The sequence below is a fragment of the Podarcis bocagei genome (genome assembly GCF_964188305.1).
Source record: "Podarcis bocagei genome assembly, chromosome: 17".
NCBI classification, from domain to species: Eukaryota; Metazoa; Chordata; class Lepidosauria; order Squamata; family Lacertidae; genus Podarcis; species Podarcis bocagei.
Window position 1 is genome coordinate 36,007,915 of NC_138143.1, and position 21,736 is coordinate 36,029,650.

The window sequence follows — 21,736 nt, forward strand, 5'->3', positions numbered from 1 at the left end:
TTTCATTGGAAGCTACCATTAGCAGAAACAAAAGCTTCTTCCAAGATGCAAACATGAGGTGATCTGAACTGGGAGTATGGCAACAGCAAAACGTTAAAGTATCCTTCACCAACACTGTAGCCCGAATCCCAATCAGGGGTTTTACAGCTGCCATATTGTGTCCCAAAGTTCACTGAAATCAGTGGGCAAAGCAGATGATACCAGGCTACTCAGGATAGTAAAAACCCAAACAGGCTCCAGAAGGATCCCTAAAAGGTGGGTAAACGGGCAACAAAATGCCAAATGATGTTCAATGTAAGTGAAATGTTATATGCATGGTTGCGGGGTGGAAACATAATCGTGTAGGTATTTATAAAAAATATCGATATGCTGCTTTTAGCCGGCAATGGGAGGGGAAGGAAGCCATGCTTCTGCTTTCTCCCCCGGACCGCAAACATCGAAGCAGCAGCAACATAAGTTTTTGCAGGCCTGGATCAAGTAATACTTTACAATGGGCCCGACGATCGGCTGTTCTAGGAATGGGGGGGCGGGGGGGGAAGGGCCGCTCGTGTCGACCTAAAAGGGTGGGAAGCAACTTTCGGCAGCAGGAGCGCGCCGGCCTCCCGCGCTCCAGGCGCAGAGGCGGGAGCGCGCCTCGGCCGGCCGCCCGTCCGGGCGGGGTGTGGCTATGACGACGGAGTTCCGGGGAGTCTCTTCCCCGGCGCGCCCCCTGGCGGCCAAGTCCGCCCGTTGATTCTGCTCCGGCTCAGCCCAGCCCAGCTCAGGGCCCCGCCGCCAGTTTAACTGCAGTCGCGACGACGGCGGCGCCCAGCGCTCCAAGCCTTGTCTTGTCGCTGCCTCCTACGACGACGACTCCTGCTGCTCGGCCGCCGCTGCCCTTCGGCGAGTTAACTCCGAGCCCCGCGCGCGCGCAAGGGCCTGAGCCGAGGCCCGTCCCGCTCATTTCCTCCCACTTACGACGCCGTCGCAGCCGCCGCCGCCGCCGCCATGGACATGAAGAAGCGGATCCACTTGGAGCTGCGGAACAGGACTCCGCCGGATGTAAGCATGGGCGGGAAGCCGGCGACCACCACCGAAACCACCCACTTTCCTGGGGCGGGGGGTGGGAAAGAGAGGGAGCAACCGGTTCGGGGTGGGGGGAGGGGAGCTCGGTTCGGGTGTGAGGTGAGGGGAATGGCGGATAAAAGGGAGAGAGCGCGGAGGTCGCTCGGCCTGAGGGAGGCGGGAAGAGCAGAAGCGGGCGCGTGTCTGTGTGGGGGGAGAGCGGCGGGCGGGCAGGCGGGCGCCTGGCTGAGGAGAAGCGCTCCGCGCGGCCGCCATGTTGTTCCGCCGCTGCGTCCGTGTGAGGGAAGAGAGAGCGTGGGCTGCCTTGCGGAGAGGCGGTTGGTGCCTCCCGCGTGCGCGCGACGGCTCCGCCGCGTCCGTCTTCTTCTTAGCCAGTGGGCGCGCGTTTTGGCGCGCGCCCTTCTCCCACCCCCACAGCGTCCCTCTTAAACGGGCAACAGCTGCATGAAAAAAAAAATTCACACAAAACGGAAGGCCGAGTGAGTGAGCGCGCTCCTCCGCGTTCGCTTCTCTTGGCGCTCATGTGCGCGCGCGCGCTGAGGCCTCGTTGCTCGCTCGTTCGCTCTCCCGCCCTCCCCCACCCCACGCCTTCCCCCTTTAAACGGGCGACGGGGGGGGGGTAGCGAGGGAGCGCGCGCGCGCGCTCTTCTTTTTCCGCCTCCCTTCATGGGAGCCGCCGCTCATCTTCCCGCCAAAAACTTGCTTCCCTCCCCTCCCCTCCCCTCCCCTCCCGCGCGGCAGCACCGCACTTTCCTCTCACAAATAATAGACTGTAATAATAACCTTAAAGGCGCCACCAATCCAAAGGGAAGCGCTTCTTCGGGGGCCGCTGATTTGAAGCAGGAGTGTTTTTAGTTTAAAAAAAAGAGTTATATCTCGCGTTCCGGGTTTTAAAAGCCTTCGAAACAAACAAACAAGCGCATTAGAAAATCTTTCAAGGTGAAGAATAAAATGGAAGAGTGGAATGGATTTTAAAGGGGTGATAGGGAATGCCGTGACCGCTTGAAAACTGGAGGAGCAGCACTTTTTCTAGCACCTATAAAACACACCTGCACACCATGTAAGAGTGATGGCGCCTGGGGAACGTACTAAGTGTGTGCCTGTCTCCTTGGAAAGCCCTTTGTGGTATTGGGTAACCCAGCCAGATGGGCAGAGTGTCAATAATAAAATTATTATAAATACTATGGTTAGAGTGGCTGACATTTGTGCGTTACAGTACTGTAATGGCACAAGCACACTGTTTTTTGGTGAAAATAAAAAATTCCTTCCAGTAGCACCTTAAAGACCAACTAAGTTAGTTCTTGGTATGAGCTTTTGTGTGCATGCACACTTCTTCAGATACACACAAAAGTTCTTGGTATGAGCTTGCACACGAAAGCTCATACCAAGAACTAACTTAGTTGGTCTTTAAGGTGCTACTGGAAGGAATTTTTTATTTTGACTATGGCAGACCAACACGGCTACCTATCTGTAACTGTTCTTTGGTGGTAAATCAAGGTTTTCCACCTTGCACATCTGTCAGATCTGAGCTCCATGCACGCTAATATTCCCACTTGCCACAGGGCAAGAAGGATTTAAAAGGGGGAAGTAAGCTTGGTGTAGCAGAGTTCATGCCAAGGAAACCTTATTTTTCTTTATTTCTGTGGTGCTAGGGTCGCACTAAAGGCCTAGGAGAAAAACCAGAAAAAGTGGATTTCTTCTTGTCATATTGATTTACCTTTTTATGGGTGGTGGGGAGGTCTACAATTTTTCGCTGGCCTTCCTATGGCTGCTGGGCTCTTCTCACCTGCCAGCTGGAGGGGAGGTAAGCACCTCCAGAAGAATTACCAAAGGAGTCTCCCCCAACCTTCCCTGTGGGAAAGGCAGAAGGGGAGCGTTCCAGCTTCAGCCAGTGCTCTGAAAAGAGATTCCAGTGTCTCTCTACCCAGCAGCAGCTGCGGAGGGACTCTTGAGCCTCATTGCCAAGCACCAGCCTCTCTCTATTCACCTCTGTCTCCTGTGGGAAAGAGAGGCAAAGAGTGTGCTTCCAACTCTTTCCTTGTTTTCCTTCCAGTCTTGGGAGCTGGGCATGGGTCAGGGACGATCGCCATCCACCTCTGCAGTTGGAAGGAGGGTTGTTGTTTTTTTACTTGTCCTCACTTTGCAGGAGGATGCTCCATTTGCCATGATGTGTTTAATTATCACAGCCTGTGCATATTTAAAGCATCATAAATGTATACAGTACCTAAGAAAATAATGAAGCAGGACTGTGCTGCATCTTCTGTGTAGAGGGTGGGCATGGCCAAATAAGTGGATTTCACAAAAGGTGATCTTTGAAAGATACAACTTTGGAAAAAAACAAGTAGTTGGAACCAGCAGAGCTGTAAAACAGGAGGGTGCTTCTTGGCAGATACTGCACAATTTAACCATTGCTTGTTACTCTATAGTTAAGCACACATCAAGGCCATTTGAAAGCAGTTGTCTCCTTCCTGGTGAACAGTAATTTAACGTGGGTGGCCATCTGTCATGTACGATCTAGTTAAGATTCCTTCATTGCAGGGGGTTGGACCAGATGACCCTTGGGATACCTTCCAACTCTATAATTCTACAATTTTGCATGTTTGCTTGTCCTTAGAGCTGTGAAGCTGCATGAGTCACTTCTTGAGTGTCTGTTATGTATGGACTCTGCATAGCTGAATGTTGATGAGACGCTGCTGTGTCCCCTGTGAAGTTCTTAATGACATGCTCTGTTTTGAATTGTGAAAAGATTTGCCAGTGAAGGACCCCTTGGTTTATTTTGGCCTCCATTCTCTATTAACTGTTGCAGTTTGTCACAGGAGAGTTTTGCACACACATTAATATTCATGCAAGTACACAAGTTCAGCAGGAAGTAATTGGAACACTTAATTTTACAAGGTGGTTGATCTGAATCATCATGGTTTTAGTGCCAATGGATACTTCCTGTTGCACTTTCTGATGTATAGCATTATTGTTACAGAAACTGACACCTGGGAGTGCCTTAATCTTGTAGTGCCAACAATATTTTGCCAATAACTCAGTCCAGTTATTAGATCATGGATAGGCAAACTAAGGCCCGGGGGCTGGATCCACCCCAATCGCCTTCTAAATCTGACTTGCACACAGTCTGGGAATCAGCGTGTTTTTACATGAGTAGAATGTGTGATTTTATTTAAAATGCATCTCTGGGTTATTTGTGGGGCATAGGAATTCGTTCATATTTTCTCTCTCCAAAATATAGTCCGGCCCCCCACAAGATCTGAGGGACAGTGGACCAGCCCCTGCTGAAAAAGTTTCCTGACCCCTGCATTAGATGTTGCGCATCAGCCAGGAAAGGTTAAAAACAGTTGAATAGATGCACTGATTGAGCAAGGATTTTTTCCGTAAAAGTTTGAACTACAAGATCTTCATGCACCTGATTGTTCAGGTGTCTAATTAGATGCCTAGGAATAGCTAGGAAACAACATAGATACAGTGGTGCCTCGCAAGACGAAATTAATTCGTTCCGCAAGTTTTTTCTTCTTGCGAGTTTTTCGTCTTGCGAAGCACGGTTTCCCATAGGAATGCATTGAAAATCAATCAATGCGTTCCTATGGAGACCGTCCGGCGACAGAGGGGAAGCGCCGCTCTGTCCCCTCTTTTGAAGCAAGGGGCTGCGGGCAGAAGATAGCTTCTCCCCGCCGCCCCTTGCTTCAAAAGAGGTCCGGGGACAGCGGGAAGCGCTTTCCGCTGTCCCCGGACCTGGGGCTGCAGGGAGAAGATCGCTTCTTCCCCGCTGTCCCCGGACCTCTTTTGAAGCAAGGGGCTGCGGGGAGATCGCTTCTCCCCGCCGCCCCTTGCTTCAAAAGAGGTCCGGGGACAGCGGGAAGCGCTTTCCGCTGTCCCCGGACCTGGGGCTGCAGGGAGAAGATCGCTTCTTCCCCGCTGTCCCCGGACCTCTTTTGAAGCAAGGGGCTGCGGTGAGATCGCTTCTCCACGCCGCCCCTTGCTTCAAAAGAGGTCCGGGGACAGCGGGAAGCGCTTCCCGCTGTCCCCGGACCTGGGGCTGCAGGGAGAAGATCGCTTCTTCCCCGCTGTCCCCGGACCTCTTTTGAAGCAAGGGGCTGCGGTGAGATCGCTTCTCCACGCCACCCCTTGCTTCAAAAGAGGTCCGGGGACAGTGGGGAAGACCCGCTGTTCCCGGAGCTTGCGGGTCAAGCTTCGTTTTGCGAAGCAAGCCCATAGGGAAATTCGTCTTGCGAGGCAACTCGAAAACGAAAAAACCTTTCGTTTTGCGAGTTTTTCGTCTCGCGAGGCGTTCGTCTTGTGGGGTACCACTGTATTGGACACTGATATTATGTGTTCCCTCATCAACTTACTGGTCAGTTGACCTCTTCTACACCAGATGTATTTTCCAAACACACAAACAGCAGCCCTATTTAGAGTCCATTTAATACTCACTAAAGCAGGAGTGGGGAACCTGTGGCCCTTCTTTGACTTTTAGCCATACCTGGCATGGGATAGTGGGAGTTGGAGGCCCTCAGCACCTGGGGGGGGGGGCAGAGGTTTCTATCCCTACTGTAAAGAGAGATAGTATTAGAACAATATATTTGGTGAAAGTTACATCAGTGTGATTGTAACAGCAGTCTGGAAGTGGAGGGAGAAGTGGAGAGAAGGCTAACTAGTGCTGCCACCTTGGCTAAGATGATGGAATTATTCCAAAGGGATTTGAGAAGAAATAAATAAAAAGTCCTTCAAGCTGCATAAATAACTTTATTGGAACTTCAAAAAGTAAGATATTCCTCACAATGGAAAGAGAATGATCTGTATTGCTACAGTGGAACCTCGTTTTTTGAGCGCCTCAGAAGCTGAATGATTCGGAAGCCGGATGCCGAAAACCCAGAAGTAATTGCTTCCAAGGCGTGTTCCTCCATTCCTTCAATGGATTTTGCCGACCACCCATTGATCCTCGGTTTTCAAACATTTCGGAAGTTGAACAGTCTTCCAGAACAGATTACGTTCAAAAACCAATGTGCCACTGTATTACTATGCAGGTGTTGCTCTTTTAATTATTTATAAACTGGAGAAATAGACCAACATTTAAAATTCTTTACAAGTGACTGCTCATATAAAATTGTCGCATATATAGCTGAATATATTTTTGGTAGACGTTGAGTACAAAGTTCAAATTAATATGTGTTTATTGAGGGTCATTAGTAAAGGGCAAACCACTCTCTTCCTGCTGGCGTATATCAGGGCTTTTTCCTTTGTGGTAAAATACATGCCATGTTATCCATAATTTTTTTAAAAAACAACACTTTTTAGGAAACTAATCATGAGTATCTGATGTGAAATCTCGTAAATGACTTTAACAGTTTGTGATGAGCTGGTATGCATTTGATACAGTCATATTATGGTAAATAATTAGCACTGGGTCCACTGCTTGATCAGGCTTGTGAAACTCAAACAAGAAGAGGAACTTGTTTTAGATTCATTAAAATTCTTCAGCTGGAAAAAGGAATTTAAGATAAACTGTTCTTTGCTATCTGTTACAACAGATGATGATAAAAGTGCTGCTAATTTTGAAATCATATTGAAAGGAAGTCAAGACTTACTTGCATTATGATAGTGGTAAGAATAGCAAGCTAACTTTATATGCATTATTTTTTATGGCTTGAATTCTTAGGTTTGTAAAATTGTAGAATTATCTGTCTTGATGCATGTATTCTGCTGCGATACCAGACAGCCCTTAAAAATATGTCTTCCCTCTACCCCTCGGCCTCTCCTTTTGGGTGGGACCAGGTCTGCCATGAGCAGATAAACTCCCCAGCACACCCTCTAGTTTTGGGCATGTTTGCTCACTTTCCACATGTAGTGAATGATTGGAGACTGTAGTTAGTGGTGTATCTCCTGCTTCTGGTCAAATCCTCTGCTAGGCTAGAATGGGGGCATTCATCTGCCTGAATTACAGTGTATTTTAACTGTATCAATATGAAATCTAAAACTGAGATTCCTAGAGCTCCTTACATTTCACGCCAGCAGTTATCTTAATTTTTGCTTTTCATATATTTTTATCACAATGAAGTTAAGGCAGTTTTCATAATGAGAAGTCTCTTTGGGTTGGTTTCATGCAGATATTCTATTTAGGTCTTTGACTATTGTACTGAAACCCTTGAGGTTTGAAAATACAAACCCTGTACTTTGCATAGACTTCAAATGCAGAAGATCCTTTCACATGATTGATATACGATAGCTGTTTGTTACTCTTCCCACCCTTTGTCTCTTGCTGTGTTAACATTTAGAGCAGAGCTTTCCAAATTGTGTGTTGCAGCATGTTAGTGTGTTGGCTGCAATGTGCGGGTGTGTCGCATGAAACCTCCCTGTGCTCCCCCAGGGGCTGGAAAGGGGTTAACCTCCGGTTTGCTAAGAAAACTAAATTACTATGTCACAAAATGGTACATGTCTAAAAAGTGTGTCGCCAACGTGAAAAGTTTGGAAAGTTCTGGTTTAGATTGTAAGTTGCTTGGGCAGGGATGTTAGACTTAAAACTTCCATCAGCTCCATCGGTCAGATGTGATGGGATTAGTAGCCCAGCAATACTTGGAGGGCCACAGGGTTCTCACCCCTGTGCAGTTTTTTAAAGTGCTATTGATAATATGTAACAATAAATACTATTTAGCTTTTCAGAGAGGCACACAAACCTGGCGTGCTAGCATACTTAGAAATGAAACCTTCTGCCTATTTTTTGCTGTTATCTTTTTCCCCTTTGCATTGTGATGCTTTATATTTAGCACAGTGGCACTATTATCCCTTTGTAGCTCTTCTCCCTGGTCCGTTAGTGTTATTTTCTCAGCAGTATCTGATTACTCCCTTTGTATTGTGACGACACCCCCACCCTGAAGATACCTCATTGCATTGCACTTAATTTGGGGGAAAGCTTATGGTATCCACCAGCAAGTGAATTTGATTGAGGTATTCTTGAAGCATGTCTGCATTAAAATTTTCTATACTTTTGAGTCAGTCCTGTAATGCTATTCTTGCAGCGTAAGATAAGCTCTGCAAAACATAGTCAGTGGTGTAGAGAATTCTGTGCCGACAACATTTTCAGAGTGGTTCAAAGTACATTGCTTGTGGTGGCTTCCTTTAAATTCTGAAAACCCTCCAATGCTTAGGTGTCATTTGGAAGAAATGAAAGTTCTTTTAATTTGGAGTGGGTTCTAGTAGGCAGGGATAGAAAGTGATGTTTAATCACAGTTACATGGGGTTTTGCAACTGATGAATTGTTAACTTGTAACAAATGGTTAGGTTTACGTAGTTTGTAAATCAAAATAATTGCATAGCAGCAGACTTCCCTGTATGTACATGTGGGATATTTTTATCAGATGCAGTTCTGTGCATTGTTACTTGCTGTTGTTTTTAAATAAATTGTACTTATTTCTTTGTTGCTTTAGGTCCAAGAGCTTGTTCTTGACAACTGCAGATCAAATGAAGGCAAAATTGAGGGGCTGTCAGGAGAGTTTATCAACTTGGAGTTTCTTAGTTTAATAAACGTTGGACTGACATCTGTCTTGAATCTCCCTAAACTCCCGAAGTTGAAAAAGGTAAGACCTGGGTGGGAGATGATTGGGTTTTCATAGCTGCACAGTGTTGCTAGTTCCCATTTCCATAAATGATCTTAATATGGCTACAAATCAAATGGCTGTTTTTCTCCTTTGCTTTCTAAAATGTAATCATAGATTTAGATATATGCTGAGATCCTGTGCCACTGACACATACCTCTTTCAGTCACGGTCCTTTGTCTTGGGTGTTTTTATAGACCCAACTCTTGTTTTGGGGCTCAGTCTAGACAAATACATAATTGGGCAGGGAGGGGGAAAGGAGCAGATTGCAAAATGAGTCCTAATGAGAGCAGTACTGGAAAAATGAATGAAGTGGATCCAAACACATTTTAAAAATCATTTTGGAGGAAGATAGCAAAGAGGAAGAGATGAAGCAGAAATTGTTACTGTACCTATTGCTGGTGTTGTGGATCTTGATTAAGATTTGGAGAGTTCAGTGGCAAAAGCACATTGCAATTGCAATCTGCCTTTCGGAATGGTGGCTGTCTATGGATGTGTGGTTGGTCAAGTTGTGGTGGTACTCATGGGTCACAGTGTTGCTGTGGGTATCAAATATTTGTATTTGATGGCACTTCTTCCCTTCCCTTCCCTTCCCTTCCCTTCCCTTCCCTTCCCTTCCCTTCCCTTCCCTTCCCTTCCTCACTGCACCACCCCCCCCACAAAAAAAGACCCAGAGCTGTGGCAGGATGAGTTGCCTGCAAACTACTTGTTGCAATGGAACCTGTAAGTCAGAGGAGCAGAACTACATACTGCATCACGGTTAGGAGCCAGAGGTGTGAAGGATAGCATATAGTAGCTCATTGAAATAGCGGAAATGGGGAAAGGCTTTAATTTTGTCTTGTCCTTCCAAGCTTCTTGGCTACTCCACTATTAAGAGATTAATTACTTTGCATTGTAATTTTGTAGAGGAATGTTATGAAAAGGGGTTGTTTGGGAATAGTGATGTGGACTTTCCATAATTTTTTCCAGTCTCCCAAAGCAATTGGGATTTGATCTAGCATGTTTGACTTCTATTAGTTTCTTAACGTAAATATGACATATTCATTTTATGTGCTCTATAAATATCTCAAAACATTTTTCCAAAAGTACGTGCACTGAGATATTTTGATTAGGGAGAAAATCAGTAAAATACCCAATGTGGTTAAATGTTATGTTCCAAGTCTTACCTGAAAATTACTTTTTATGATAATAAGTCTAAATATTTTATGACATAATTCAACAGCATACACTTATATGTTTAAATGTTAAGCGGGGAATGAAGGCACTGAAAGCTGTTACCACAGAAGTGTGTCACAAAAGGTAGAGTAAGTTTAGAAGGGAGAACAAATCAAATCAGTTTTAGAACTTAGTGTTATATGTAGCAAAACCTTGATACCCGTTTTTCCATTAGAAGAGTTCAGTTTGAGGAGAGGTATCTGTAGCATAGAAGTTGGTCCTTAGTTCTTTCTCTGCCCAATATTTATTCAAATAGCTCACCCTTCAGCAGAGCTGAAAATACTTATTTGGAGATGCTAATATGTGTGTGAAACTCTGCAAAGGGGAGAGTGATTTGGAGCAGGAAAGTGGTAGGTAGGTTTTTGGTACCAAATTCTGCTCTTGAAACTATTTTTTCCTCAATGAGTGCAGTCATTTTGACTTTTAAGAGTATTTGCATGTAAAGCATAGTCAGCATGAGAAACAATTTAAGGACGTGCTTATAAATGGCTGAGATCTGAGGGCAGGCAGGTTTCACAGGCATTCCCATACTATGCTGGTGGTGCAAGTTGTACATTAGGTTCTTTTATCAGATAATGGATTGATACACAATAAAGATCAAAGTCCACTTAAATCTGCATTGGGTACTTGTACCTGCTTGTTTTATTTGTTATCATTTCCACCTACCCTCCTAAATTTTATTCAGTCCTCATCTCTTAGGTAATTTGGGTGAAACTAAGATTTTAGCTAGCTCTGAAATACATAGTCAGCTTCCGGATTATATGTCTAATTGGCAGATTTTCAAAGATTTCTGAAGCCATCCCATTAAATGTTGAAGTTAGCCCATTGCACCCAAGAACCTTAACTATAATCAGAACTTCCTTTATAAGGATTCCATACAAGCACAAAGCTCAATGGGTTGGATCCAGAGAAAATTGAGTGGCGCTCCAAACTCACAACGGTGTTTTTCTGGCTTTCTTGCTCCCTGTGCCCCTGAAAAGCTACTCCTGAGAGTCCAAGGACTATCTGGGATAGCATGGGAGGGGGCACTGGACAATAGTAGCAGGATGGGAATCAGGAGGAATTTGGTGAGCTTCCCTTGGCAAGTAGAAGTGCTTTTTTGCTCATGCAAGACATCTCTGGATCCCAGCTGACCTGGCATTAAAAAAATACATAAAATACATTGTATGGGGGGATTTAAAATGTGGGTAAAGTAAGTAGTAGTTGGCTTCTTGTTGCCATGATGATTTCACTTCCATGACTGCTACTCAACATCCCTTACTAACACACTTAACTGATTTTTCTACTACGTGTTAGTTGTTCCTGTTGATAGAGCATATTTAGAATGAGAGGTATTGAACAACTAACATTTTGATAAAGGAATGTAGCTGAATTGGGATCCTCTTTGTTTTTTTAAAGAAAAATGTCAAGATGGGAGACGATAATCTCAGTCTAGACCAGGATTCCAGTTCAGGAATGTGCTGCTAGGGAAGCCAACATTTTTTGTTTGCTTGTTGGAGCTTACATGCAAGCAAAATGGGCATGCTAACTAAAATACACGTAGAGTAGAAAGAATGAGAATAGGGCCTTTCACAGTTGCTTCACGAGTAAAATATTTTGTTGTTAAGGAAGTTGCCTGTGTGTATATGTGCAAGACTGATAGTGTTAGATGGCTACCACATATAAAGTTAAATCGTGAATTTTAAAAATTAGCATGGTTGGCCATCATCTTAAATCTTGACACCCCAAAACTAAATTGTACATTTCGATTTCAAACTTAGTGCCCCCCAGGTGGTCAACTGTAGAAACGCTGATTTGGCAAAAGCAAGTTCATTGACCTCATGGAATTAAGTACTGTACAAGGATTGTTCGTTATGGCAGTTCCCTAATTCAGCTTTACATTAATTCAGCAATCTTGTTGCCCGCTTAAATAGCACCTTGTTCAGATTCTCTCATGACCAACATATCAATACTGTGGGTATGGTCCAGCTAAAAGTTAAGGAGCTGTAAGTCCTATTGATTTCAATGGTGACTGAGGATTAAGATAAATTTAAGAGCCATTGGACTTAATCTCAGGAAAGTGGGTATAGGATTGGAGCCTAAATGCCAAATTACATGGCAAGTGGTGCTGCTCGTTGTCCCCTGTGTTGCAGAGGCTTTATTTCCCTCCACTAGAAGTCAGGTATTTAGAGTTTCTGGTCCCATGCTGTGAAACATTCTTCAAGCAGAGATTTGGCAGGCATTCTTGCTTTTCATTTTCAAGCGTCTCTTGAAGACATCTATTTATATAGACAGGCATATGCAACTATTGAATGGTATTTTTTTTAATCAGCCAGTCATTTTAATATTCCCCTACTTTTAAAATGTTTTTTTTTACTGCGTATACTGTGTACACCACTAGATTGTATTTTATGAATTGGTGGTATATAAGTACTTTTATAAATAAATAATACCATGCTATAGCAACCTAAACATTTAGCTTCCATCCTAAACACATAGTAATGAGTAAGACCCATTAAACCGTGGGTCTTACATCCCAGTAGGTACGCATATGATTACATTGTTGGTGCCTTTTATTTATTTGCAGGAGGAACAGAATAATTGTATAGAATGTATTTTGCTGCACCAACTCCAATAACTTTCATTTATTCCAGCATTTCAATCTGTTCAGGCTTTTTCATCTGATATATGTTTTGGAGCGAAGTGATTTTTATAAAAAGAAGAGGCTGTTATGTAACCATGTTTGACCATGAGGCTTCTCTTAAGAAAATGGCTGAGCAGCAGAGCTGTATTTGTGTTAGGTGTAATCTGCAAAAACCTAGGTCAGCAATTTTGTTAGCCTTGGAAAAACATAGGGCCCATTTACTCTACAGACTTAGCCTAGAATGCTATGTGCACACTTACCTGGGAGTAATTATGATTGAACTTAATAGGACTTGCATAGGATTGCACAGGTAAAACTGTGTTCATAATCCTTCCCGCTTCACAGTCAGCCTTGGGAACTGAAGTCCTTGAAAGGCAAAGGAACTTCTAACAAAGAATTTCTAGCACCTCATCAAAGTTCAGTTCCTGGGATTCACTGGAAACAATGACAGCTAAACTGGTAGAAAACCAGTTCAGATTGGTAATGTATATTATACCCATAGCTGAATGTATATGTTTCATTCTGTGAAAGACTGGAGCCATTAGGACAGACATGGGGAATTTATACTCCACTAGGCCTCGTAAACTGGCCCCCCAAGTTTGCTCCTTCCAAACCATGCCCCCTCCCCATCCCACAGTGAACAGGTCATGCAGGAAGAGATCTTGAAGTCAAACTGAACGAGGGAAAATACATATATATGTGTCAGGGAACTGCCATCGGAGCCAGAGGGAGAGGGAGCAGTCCAGAGGGATTCCGGAGAGTGTCCCGGGAGGGAGAGAAGCAGCCCATCTTCTGGGGAAGGAAATCAGCGTAGCACCAGTGGAGAAGGGGGGGCAGATGGGGGAATCGGCGAGGTGGCTCCATGACTCTTCGCCGGAGACCAGCGGGGAGAGCACTGGTCCTCCGCTGCCCACACCCTCCTTGCGCAGAAGGCTTCCGCGCAGGGAGAGTAGGCGGCGACTAGGCGTCAAAGAACTTTTATGCTGGAAGAAGTTCAAGAAACGCCCACTGACGGATTCTGCCAGCGATTGAGACAGCCACGGGTGAATGGCTGTCTGGACAGTGAGAGTTCACCCAGGTAACCCAGCCAGTGGTGGTGCCGATTTACGCACGAGCAACCCCTAGAACCATTACAATATGCTTTGGCCTCACCCTCTTTGGATATGCAACCATTTCCTCCCTGCCCCCCCCCCCCAGGAAATTCAGCCCTTGGGGCAAGGGGAGGTTTCCCACTGTGCATGCAGTGATGTAGCAACCTCTTCCTGATGTAAGCTAACACGGTGTAATTGGGAATATTTATTACAGCATTGCACTGCAACTCAGTGAGCACAAATTTCTAGCTTCTATTGCCAGATATTTTTATGAATGCTTTTTGTGGGGGCAGGCAGGCAAGCATAAATTTAAGTATTGATCTGGATAAATATTATTTGAATCTCAGCCTTGTGAATGTTTTGCTTTTAACTGCACTGTTGCTGATATGTTCAGTATTTTGCCTTTTGTGGTTCCTGTTGCAGCTTGAACTCAGTGACAACCGAATTTCTGGAGGTCTTGATGTATTAGCAGAAAAACTTCCAAACCTCACACATCTAAACCTCAGTGGAAACAAGCTGAAGGATATCAGTACCTTGGAGCCATTGGTATGTTCTTAATGGGTTAAAAAAATCTTATGCCTCTCTGGGGTTTAAATGCAGAGATTATCATTCAAAAGAGGGCCTTTCCCCAAAAAGGCAGTCTACAGTTTGATACCAACATAGATGCCTTGCTTAGTGCATTTTTGTGGGCACTAAGTAAATGTATGACCAAATCAAGACACCTGAAGCAAATATACCTCTTATGACATTTCATAGCTGATGCTCTAGTTCTCAAACATATTGGCCCCAAACATACTGACCCTAATCCAGCTTTAGTAATGAGCAACAAGTAAGCCCCTGGATGGGGATATGCTTCCCCATCTGCTTCAAAAGATGTATCTAGCAAGGTCAGCAGAGGCCAAATGAACATTTCAATGTGTGTTCATTTTCCAGATTCAAATCTACATCAGCTACATAGGCAGAAGCCAAGTTAGCATTTATATCTTAAGCCCATATCCCATTACTTTTAGTAATGAATGTTTTCATGTTAACCTTTTTAGTTTATTGGTTTCAGTCAAATTAGACTCCTCTTTCTGTGTCTGGCAGATTTTGATTTTATATCTGATTTGTCTATAAAAATGCATGTTATCAGAACATTTAATTCCATACTTCAGCCATGATGATGTGCAGTCAAGAATTCTAAACTCAGTTGCTACAAATCCACTTGCCATTTATCCTGTTTGGCAGAATGAGTTAAAATAGGAATCGTGTGTTGCCTGTTGTGAAGCATAACTTCATTGTTGTCAAACATGGAACATATTGAATGGAAATTATGACAAAAACTCATATTCTGTTTGTTGTACCTTGTTTCTTCAAGAATTTCCTAAAATCACTAGTCAAGGAAGTTGTATTAATCTATAAATTATGTTAGTAGTATCAAGTCAAATTAGAAGTGGATTTGCTTTTATTCCAGATAGTAGATTCATTTTGCTGCTTAGTACCTGTTTGCTAATGATATCATAACTCAGGCAAGCCTCTTAATTTCTCCATGCAAAAATGGAATATTTAAAGGCAGTTTATATGGTGTCTAGAATCAAGCAGCAATACTTACCTTAGACTGTACTGCTTTAGCATGCAGGTGGCAGATGATGTTGCTGATACATTATTTTATATGAAGGAAGTCCAAAAAGTTTTACCAATTTATTTACTGATTTTTTAAAAGACTGTTTCTTAGGTAGACTCATAGAACTGTAGAGTTTGAAGGGACTGTGGTGATCATCTAGTCTAACCCCTTGCAATGCAAGAATCTTTCACTCAACATGGGGCTTGAACCCACAACCCTGAGATTTATTTTTGTTTGAATTAATTTTTCAAAGGAGCACCTTTTATGAGGTGATTCATGAGTTACAATTGTCTCCAGGTGAATTTCCAGCCATCTGAGTTTCTGGTTCATTGCACAGAGAGGAACTTGTAGATGTAGAGTGTAATAATGATACTTAATAACATTATATAGAGCTTTAAAATGCTCAAAGTGCTTCACATATATTCCTCAGTTACTGTGTATCTTTACAAGTTTTTTATAAAGTAGATCAAGATTAAACCCATACTGCAGGTGGAGTTCAAAATAGCGTACCAAACAAGGAAAGAGTTGATTCCACCTATGTAAGATCCAATGTGATTAGGCCAAAATATTCCCCCATTTCGAAGATAACTAGATAACTGCTTCAGCTAGTTGTTCAGTATTTTCCTCACAAAAGTATTAGGATGAAGCATCTGAAAATAAACTTGCATTTACCAAGTTTTAGGCAGAGCCTTGACAAACATACTGTCCTGTCCCCCCAATTATCCAGTGCTTGCTTCTTGTCCATGCAATAATAACTTGACTTGTTTACAATTTTAGAAAAAATTGGACTCTCTGAAGAGCCTTGACCTGTTCAACTGCGAGGTAACAAACTTAAATGACTACCGAGAGAGTGTCTTCAAGCTTCTTCCTCAGCTCACCTACCTGGATGGATATGATCAGGAAGATAAAGAAGCCTCTGACTCAGATTGTGAAGTAGATGGCGTTGATGAGGAAGACGAGGAAGGTGAAGAAGGTGAGGACAGGCATTGTTACTTTTGGATGGAGAATGTCCAATTCCTAGCTTTGGTCTCCAACCTAAAAATTGCACTTGGCTCATTTTCGTCTAGAATTTTAATTGAAGAAGGACTGGTGCTGAGTTAAGATGGCACATTATATACTCATATCCTTCTGAAATGTGCTGGCACCATAACTCAGGCAAAAAATGCTATAGCCACCTCTTAAGACTTCCCTTAAGTCACATTGCAAGGAAATGGTGTGTTGTTTTTAGTATGAGTATATCTTTAAAAGTTAGATACTTCCACTCCAGAAATGTAACTGGATCTTCTCATGTTACAGATGTAAACTTATTTCTGCAATCATAGGATGCTTAGAAGTTACTCCTTCGTTATGTCTTCAGGAGTCTGGTGATAGTTCACAAATTGCTGCAATAGCCATGCACTCACAGAATCTGCAGGCTGTTTTTAGATTAGAGTATCTTGTGTACTGGGAGGGGATGTGCGTGGCGCTGTGGGTTAAACCACAGAGCCTAGGACTTGCTGATCGGAAGGTCGGTGGTTCGAATCCCCGCGATGGGGTGAGCTTCCGTTGCTTGGTCCCTGCTCCTGCCAACCTAGCAGTTCGAAAGCACGTCCAAGTGCAAGTAGATAAATAGGTACCGCTCCAGGGGGAAGGTAAACGGTGTTTCCGTGCGCTGCTCTGGTTCACCAGAAGCAGCTTAGTCATGCTGGCCACATGACCCGGAAGCTGTACGCTGGCTCCTTCAGCCAATAAAGCGAGATGAGCGCCGCAACCCCAGAGTCAGCCATTACTGGACATGATGGTCAGAGGTCCCTTTACCTTTACCTTATCTTGTGTACTGCTTAGCATACAACCTACACTAAGAGTGTGAGAGACTAGATGCTATATTCTGGTAGCTTATTAATATATTTGAAGTGTTGGTAGGTATTAACACAGCCTCGTGAGCCACTCTCATGTACCAAGTACCAGTTGCTGTTGGGTTAGGAGTAGAAAGAGCCACAGTTGGAATGAGTGTGGCATTGTGGTGCTGCCACAGATACATACTCTTTTCTTTAGTCACAGCTTCAGAAGAGCTGTTTGTTACTCTTGCTCTCTTGCGACTGAATTACAGTGGAACCTTGGGTTGCGAATGTGATTGTGCAGGAGGCACGTTCACAACCTGCAGCCCCGTGTCTGCTCATGTGCGTGACACGATTCGGCGCTTATGTGCAAAGCGTGATTTAGTGCTTCTGCGCATGCGCAAGTGCCAAAACCCAGAGGTTTTGGGCGTGGCCCGTAACCCGAAAATGCGTAACCTGCAGCGTTCGCAATCTGAGGTATGACTGTACTTCCAATGATTAATGAGTAATTTGGGGTAGGGAGCTGGGAAAGAATCTTTCTGTTTCTCTGTTATTTACAATTGTTTATCAGTAGCAATTCAGGCAGTTTGACCATAGTCACTTGCACTGGGGGGCTTGCAACCCAGGAAGGCTGGCATGAAGGCTGTGACTGTTTCTCTGCAGTGTTGAATTGGTTGCAGTCAGCTATGTTGGATCTTGCCGGCATTACTTTTTTCATTTATAGTCATCATCAGATTGTTTCCCATCAGATTTGATTTGTGCTTGAAAGCTTCTTTGAGAAATTAAAGGGGCTTACCAGAGCACTTCTGCAGTGTCCTGGTCCACACTTAAAAGTAATCCATCAGTTTGTTTGGCCTAACTGATTTTTTTAGATGTCCAAACCCTGCCAAGGGTTTCTGACAACAAACCACGGTCTGACGCCATGGATTGTTGTTGGCTTACAAATTGTGGACTGTTTTAACTTTGACTTGGTGTTGGCACACAAACATGGCAGCTTTGCTTAGCCATGGCTTATTTGCCTGCTTTGCCCAAAATACTCATCAAGCTGCAGAGTCATAAAGGCACAAGCGGCTGAAAAATGAGACTGTGCAAGGCTAGGCAGTTCTTGCTGGCGCTTTTCCCGAAGAAGACCTCCCGCCTAACTTTGCCTGGCAAGAGATTCCTTTCCTGATCCCACTACTCCACAAAAAAGTCCTCTCTTGCGAGCCAGATGGCTTCACTTCACAGCTGCTGCTGCTGTTGCAGGAGAAGAAAAGTTAAATGGACTGCAGTCCACCTAGCTAAAGTGAAATATAAAGGAATAAACGGGAAAGCAGCAAAACAAACAGTATACTACAACATATTTAAGATTCTTAACTAAAAGGTTAAAAAAAAGAGCAACTGGGAACAGTAGTTTAAGACATGCAACACATCTAAAACACTTCTTTTTTTGGGGGGGGGGGAGGCATGACCTTTTCAAACAACACTGTCCTGCCCTTTGCAATAGCCTCATGCAGCTTAAAACTTCACAGTAATTAGCACCTTTTATGGCAACATCCTCACTGAAGAGATGGCCAAACAGGAGGTGTTGGTGTTTTGAAGTTGAAGGGAGAGGAGCTGGTATGGATCAGCCCATTCTGAGAGCAGCTGGGGCGATCTCATCCTGTTCATGCAGCTAACAATGGTAAAGGGGTTGGTGGTGCGGTGAGGTAATGTTGGTGTTAAGCCACCACAAAGAAGTTCAGTATATCAGACAGGCAATGAGGAATAGGTAGGGGATAGAACAAACCCAAGCTTCAGCTATGGTTTGTTTGGTCATCTGTGGGGCAGCTCCTTGTTTCTTAAATATACCATGCCTTCGTGTTGCTGTGGTGAATGAGGCCAGTGTGTATTGAGTATACCCACTTATGTAGTTGGGAATTCTGTTTGTTCGTGTATTCTTGTTATTTGTTAGTCTCCTAATTATGATTATTATTAAATTTGTTGATCACTGCAGTGTTTAGCCACCATACAGTACAAAGTTTAAACAATACAATAGGTATGTTAAGACAGTTATAAACTTTTCTAACTTTTAGAAAAATGTAGATTAACTATAAGGAAAGTTATAGAAACCATTTCTTTCTCAGAAGGTGAGGAAGAAGATGAAGAAGAAGAGGAAGATGGTGAGGAGGAGGAGTTTGATGAGGAAGATGAGGATGAAGAAGGAGAGGAAGGAGAAGACGAAGAAGACGAAATCAGCGGAGAGGTTAGTTAAAAGTATTTCCTGCTTTTATGCTTTCTGTGTTGAAACCTTAGAGGCTTATCTGCCAAGTAGCAAAAAGAGTAACTGGATATGCCTGCCTGCTTACTTGGAGGTGAAATTGCTGAGTGATGTTTGAGCGGTGTCCTTATGTATGACCTGGCAAAGGCATCTGGAACAGTGAGCGGGCTGCCCACTACCAGAATAACTGAAATAATGAAACCTTCTATTCTGGATTACCCAATTTATGTTCTGTCATTGGTCTGCCTCTGCGTGTTGCACACTGTCTGGCTGATGCTTGGTTGCAAGCTTCGCCCAAGGTGACAGTAAAGAGACTTGGCTACAGCAGCATGCATCACTGCTTCTCTGCTGATGTCATCCAGTGTCTTTCGTCACCCAGCAGAGATTGAGAATACCTCCTTCCAGGAGGTATCATGCAAATGGGAGGAAAAGTGCTACTCTTTCAGTTGCAAACATGCTTATCTTTTCAGGAGGAAGAGTTTGGAGGTGATGGGGGAGAGGAGGACGAGGACGAGGAAGAAGAGGAGGAGGAAGGTATGTTCAGAGTTTCAAACCAATTCCTTAATTATATGAATCTCCAGGATGGCAGGATATGGATGCGAGTGGGATGAAGAGGACAAGGATAGAAGGCGACAGAAAGTATTTTAGATGCTTAGCCCAGCCCATCCAAAATATTGTGCTAAGTAAAGCCGTTCCATTTTAGATGAGAAGTGCAAGTAAAGACAGCGAGGGTGTGTGGCTCTAGATTCCCCCCCTATTGCTTTGGTTGTTGGGGTGCAAGCCTTGGTGGCTGTGGCCAACCAGTGGCCTCCAGACCCAAACTTCAAACTTGGTCCTTGGCCAACCAGTGGCCTCCAGACCCAAACTTCAAACTTGGTCCTTGGCCAACCAGTGGCCTCCAGACCCAAACTTCAAACTTGGTCCTTGGCCAACCAGTGGCCTCCAGACCCAAACTTCAAACTTGGTCCTTGGCCAATCAGTGGCCTCCAAACCCAAACTTCAAACTTGGTCCTTGTTGAACTTCCTTCAACTGAGTGAGCCACTGTGCTAGTAAATTACTGAAATGCTAGAATTGGAGGCTTTGCTGGAGTCCAGAATAAGTTTATGGGATAATGCAGTTGTATCGCTGCCCTTTTGTCAGATGATGAAATGTTCCCCCCCCCCCTCTGGTCATTGTGCAGATGAAGAAGACAGTGGGAAAGGTGAAAAGAGAAAAAGAGAAGCAGATGACGAAGGGGATGAAGAAGATGACTAAGGCCTTCTGTGTCCCCAAAGGACTGTTCAGTATTGCTTGGGCCACCCCTTGGATGATCTGTGACTTGAGGAGCACTTGAGGCACATTGTAGTTGTCTAAACAAGCCCCTTCCCCCCTCGGGTGCAGCCCTCAAAGAGCCAAAGAGTCGGCCTTTCCTGTGACATTCCACATACCCTGCAGCTGATCTCCTCCAGGTGGTTACAGATCTAGCCCTCTTGGGCTAGCACCTTCACTTATCCCCTTGGGGTTCCCAGGCCTTCATCTCCCACTGTTGCCATAGCAAGAAGAACGAGTGTGATGGGTCAGTCCTGGTTGTCAGGGGCTACACACTACCCACTGACTGTAGTCCCTTTTTTACTTTCTGTGCAAAAAGGCTTTGTAAATAGAGTCCTAATGTTTTGGGGACTGTTCTTCATGCTTTGCTTTCCCTGCCTTCCTTTTCCTTTTCTAAGCTGTTGGATATTTTTTACATTAGGATGTTTTATGCAACAACAGAAAAGTATTTTTAAGAACTTGAAATGAAATAAACGTTATTTGGTAAACTAATCTTGCAAAGTTGTTATGTTCAGACTTAATCTGAAATTCTGTGGCCTTCTCATTTCTCTAAAACCACATTATGGGCAGGGTTGTGTATACTCTGCATTGTATACTCTGCATTAATTTTTTTAAAAAATTGTACCAGCAGAAGCTAGATTCCTTGACCCATGTAAATTCCTTGGTTTACATAATTTATTCTGCTTCTGCTAGTCAAGGAGATGAACAATGAATTACGTGGGATATTGAAGCCATAACCACTAGAAATCCTCAGACCTTACAAGGATTTTAGCCACAGATTAAAAAACCTACCTTATTGATCATTAAGGATGGACTTTTTAAAAATGAAAACTTAAGATTTTCAGGTTGCTGATTTCCATAGTCAATACCAAATTTTGTGATTTTTTTTGTGTGTGCTCGTAGTAAACTGTAGAATGCACCCAGTGCAGAAGACACCCTTTATTCTTAAATGCAGTGATTGAAGTTGGTCTTTTACACACACTTTGCAAATAATATTGCCCTAAATCCCTGAACCACAATAATACATTTTGAAAAAAGATAGGATTGGTTCTTATCTTGGTATTTTTTGGCCACAAAGGCCACCCATGTGCAAAATCTTTAAAAGAAGATTCACATATGCTCAGATTGTAATGGATATACCAGCAAGCCACCACATCTTTTACTTCTTGGCATGTTTTA

The 21,736-nt window shown here is 43.8% G+C and overlaps 1 protein-coding gene and 1 long non-coding RNA gene across 3 annotated transcripts; one reads left to right on the forward strand and one right to left on the reverse strand.

Annotated features, from left to right (window-relative positions):
* Window positions 1–683: 683 nt before the first annotated feature.
* Window positions 684–21,049, forward strand: ANP32B (acidic nuclear phosphoprotein 32 family member B). 2 transcript variants are annotated; one of them, XM_081176971.1, is made up of 7 exons: window positions 684–1,041; window positions 8,493–8,642; window positions 14,013–14,135; window positions 15,970–16,165; window positions 19,118–19,233; window positions 19,719–19,782; window positions 20,430–21,049. In XM_081176971.1, exons 1-7 carry the CDS (start codon window positions 988–990, stop codon window positions 20,501–20,503), a joined length of 777 nt encoding a protein of 258 aa, XP_081033097.1. In that variant the 5' UTR covers window positions 684–987; the 3' UTR covers window positions 20,504–21,049. The 2 variants fall into 2 exon arrangements, with proteins under 2 accessions (XP_081033097.1, XP_081033096.1); XM_081176970.1 differs by having other exon boundaries at window positions 690–1,041; window positions 19,115–19,233.
* Window positions 1,926–2,750, reverse strand: LOC308577045. The gene is made up of 2 exons (XR_014003381.1): window positions 2,541–2,750; window positions 1,926–2,302 (listed from the first exon to the last, which is right to left on the reverse strand). It is a non-coding gene; the product is annotated as an uncharacterized lncRNA (long non-coding RNA).
* Window positions 21,050–21,736: the final 687 nt, after the last annotated feature.

Excerpts from the sequence above, each read along its gene's own strand:
- ANP32B (XM_081176970.1), top strand. The coding sequence starts at position 988 with ATGGACATGAAGAAGCGGATCCACTTGGAGCTGCGGAACAGGACTCCG. Across the intron at positions 1,042-8,492 it reads GGAACAGGACTCCGCCGGAT|GTCCAAGAGCTTGTTCTTGA; the intron begins GTAAGCATGGGC and ends TTGTTGCTTTAG. Across the intron at positions 8,643-14,012 it reads AACTCCCGAAGTTGAAAAAG|CTTGAACTCAGTGACAACCG; the intron begins GTAAGACCTGGG and ends TTCCTGTTGCAG.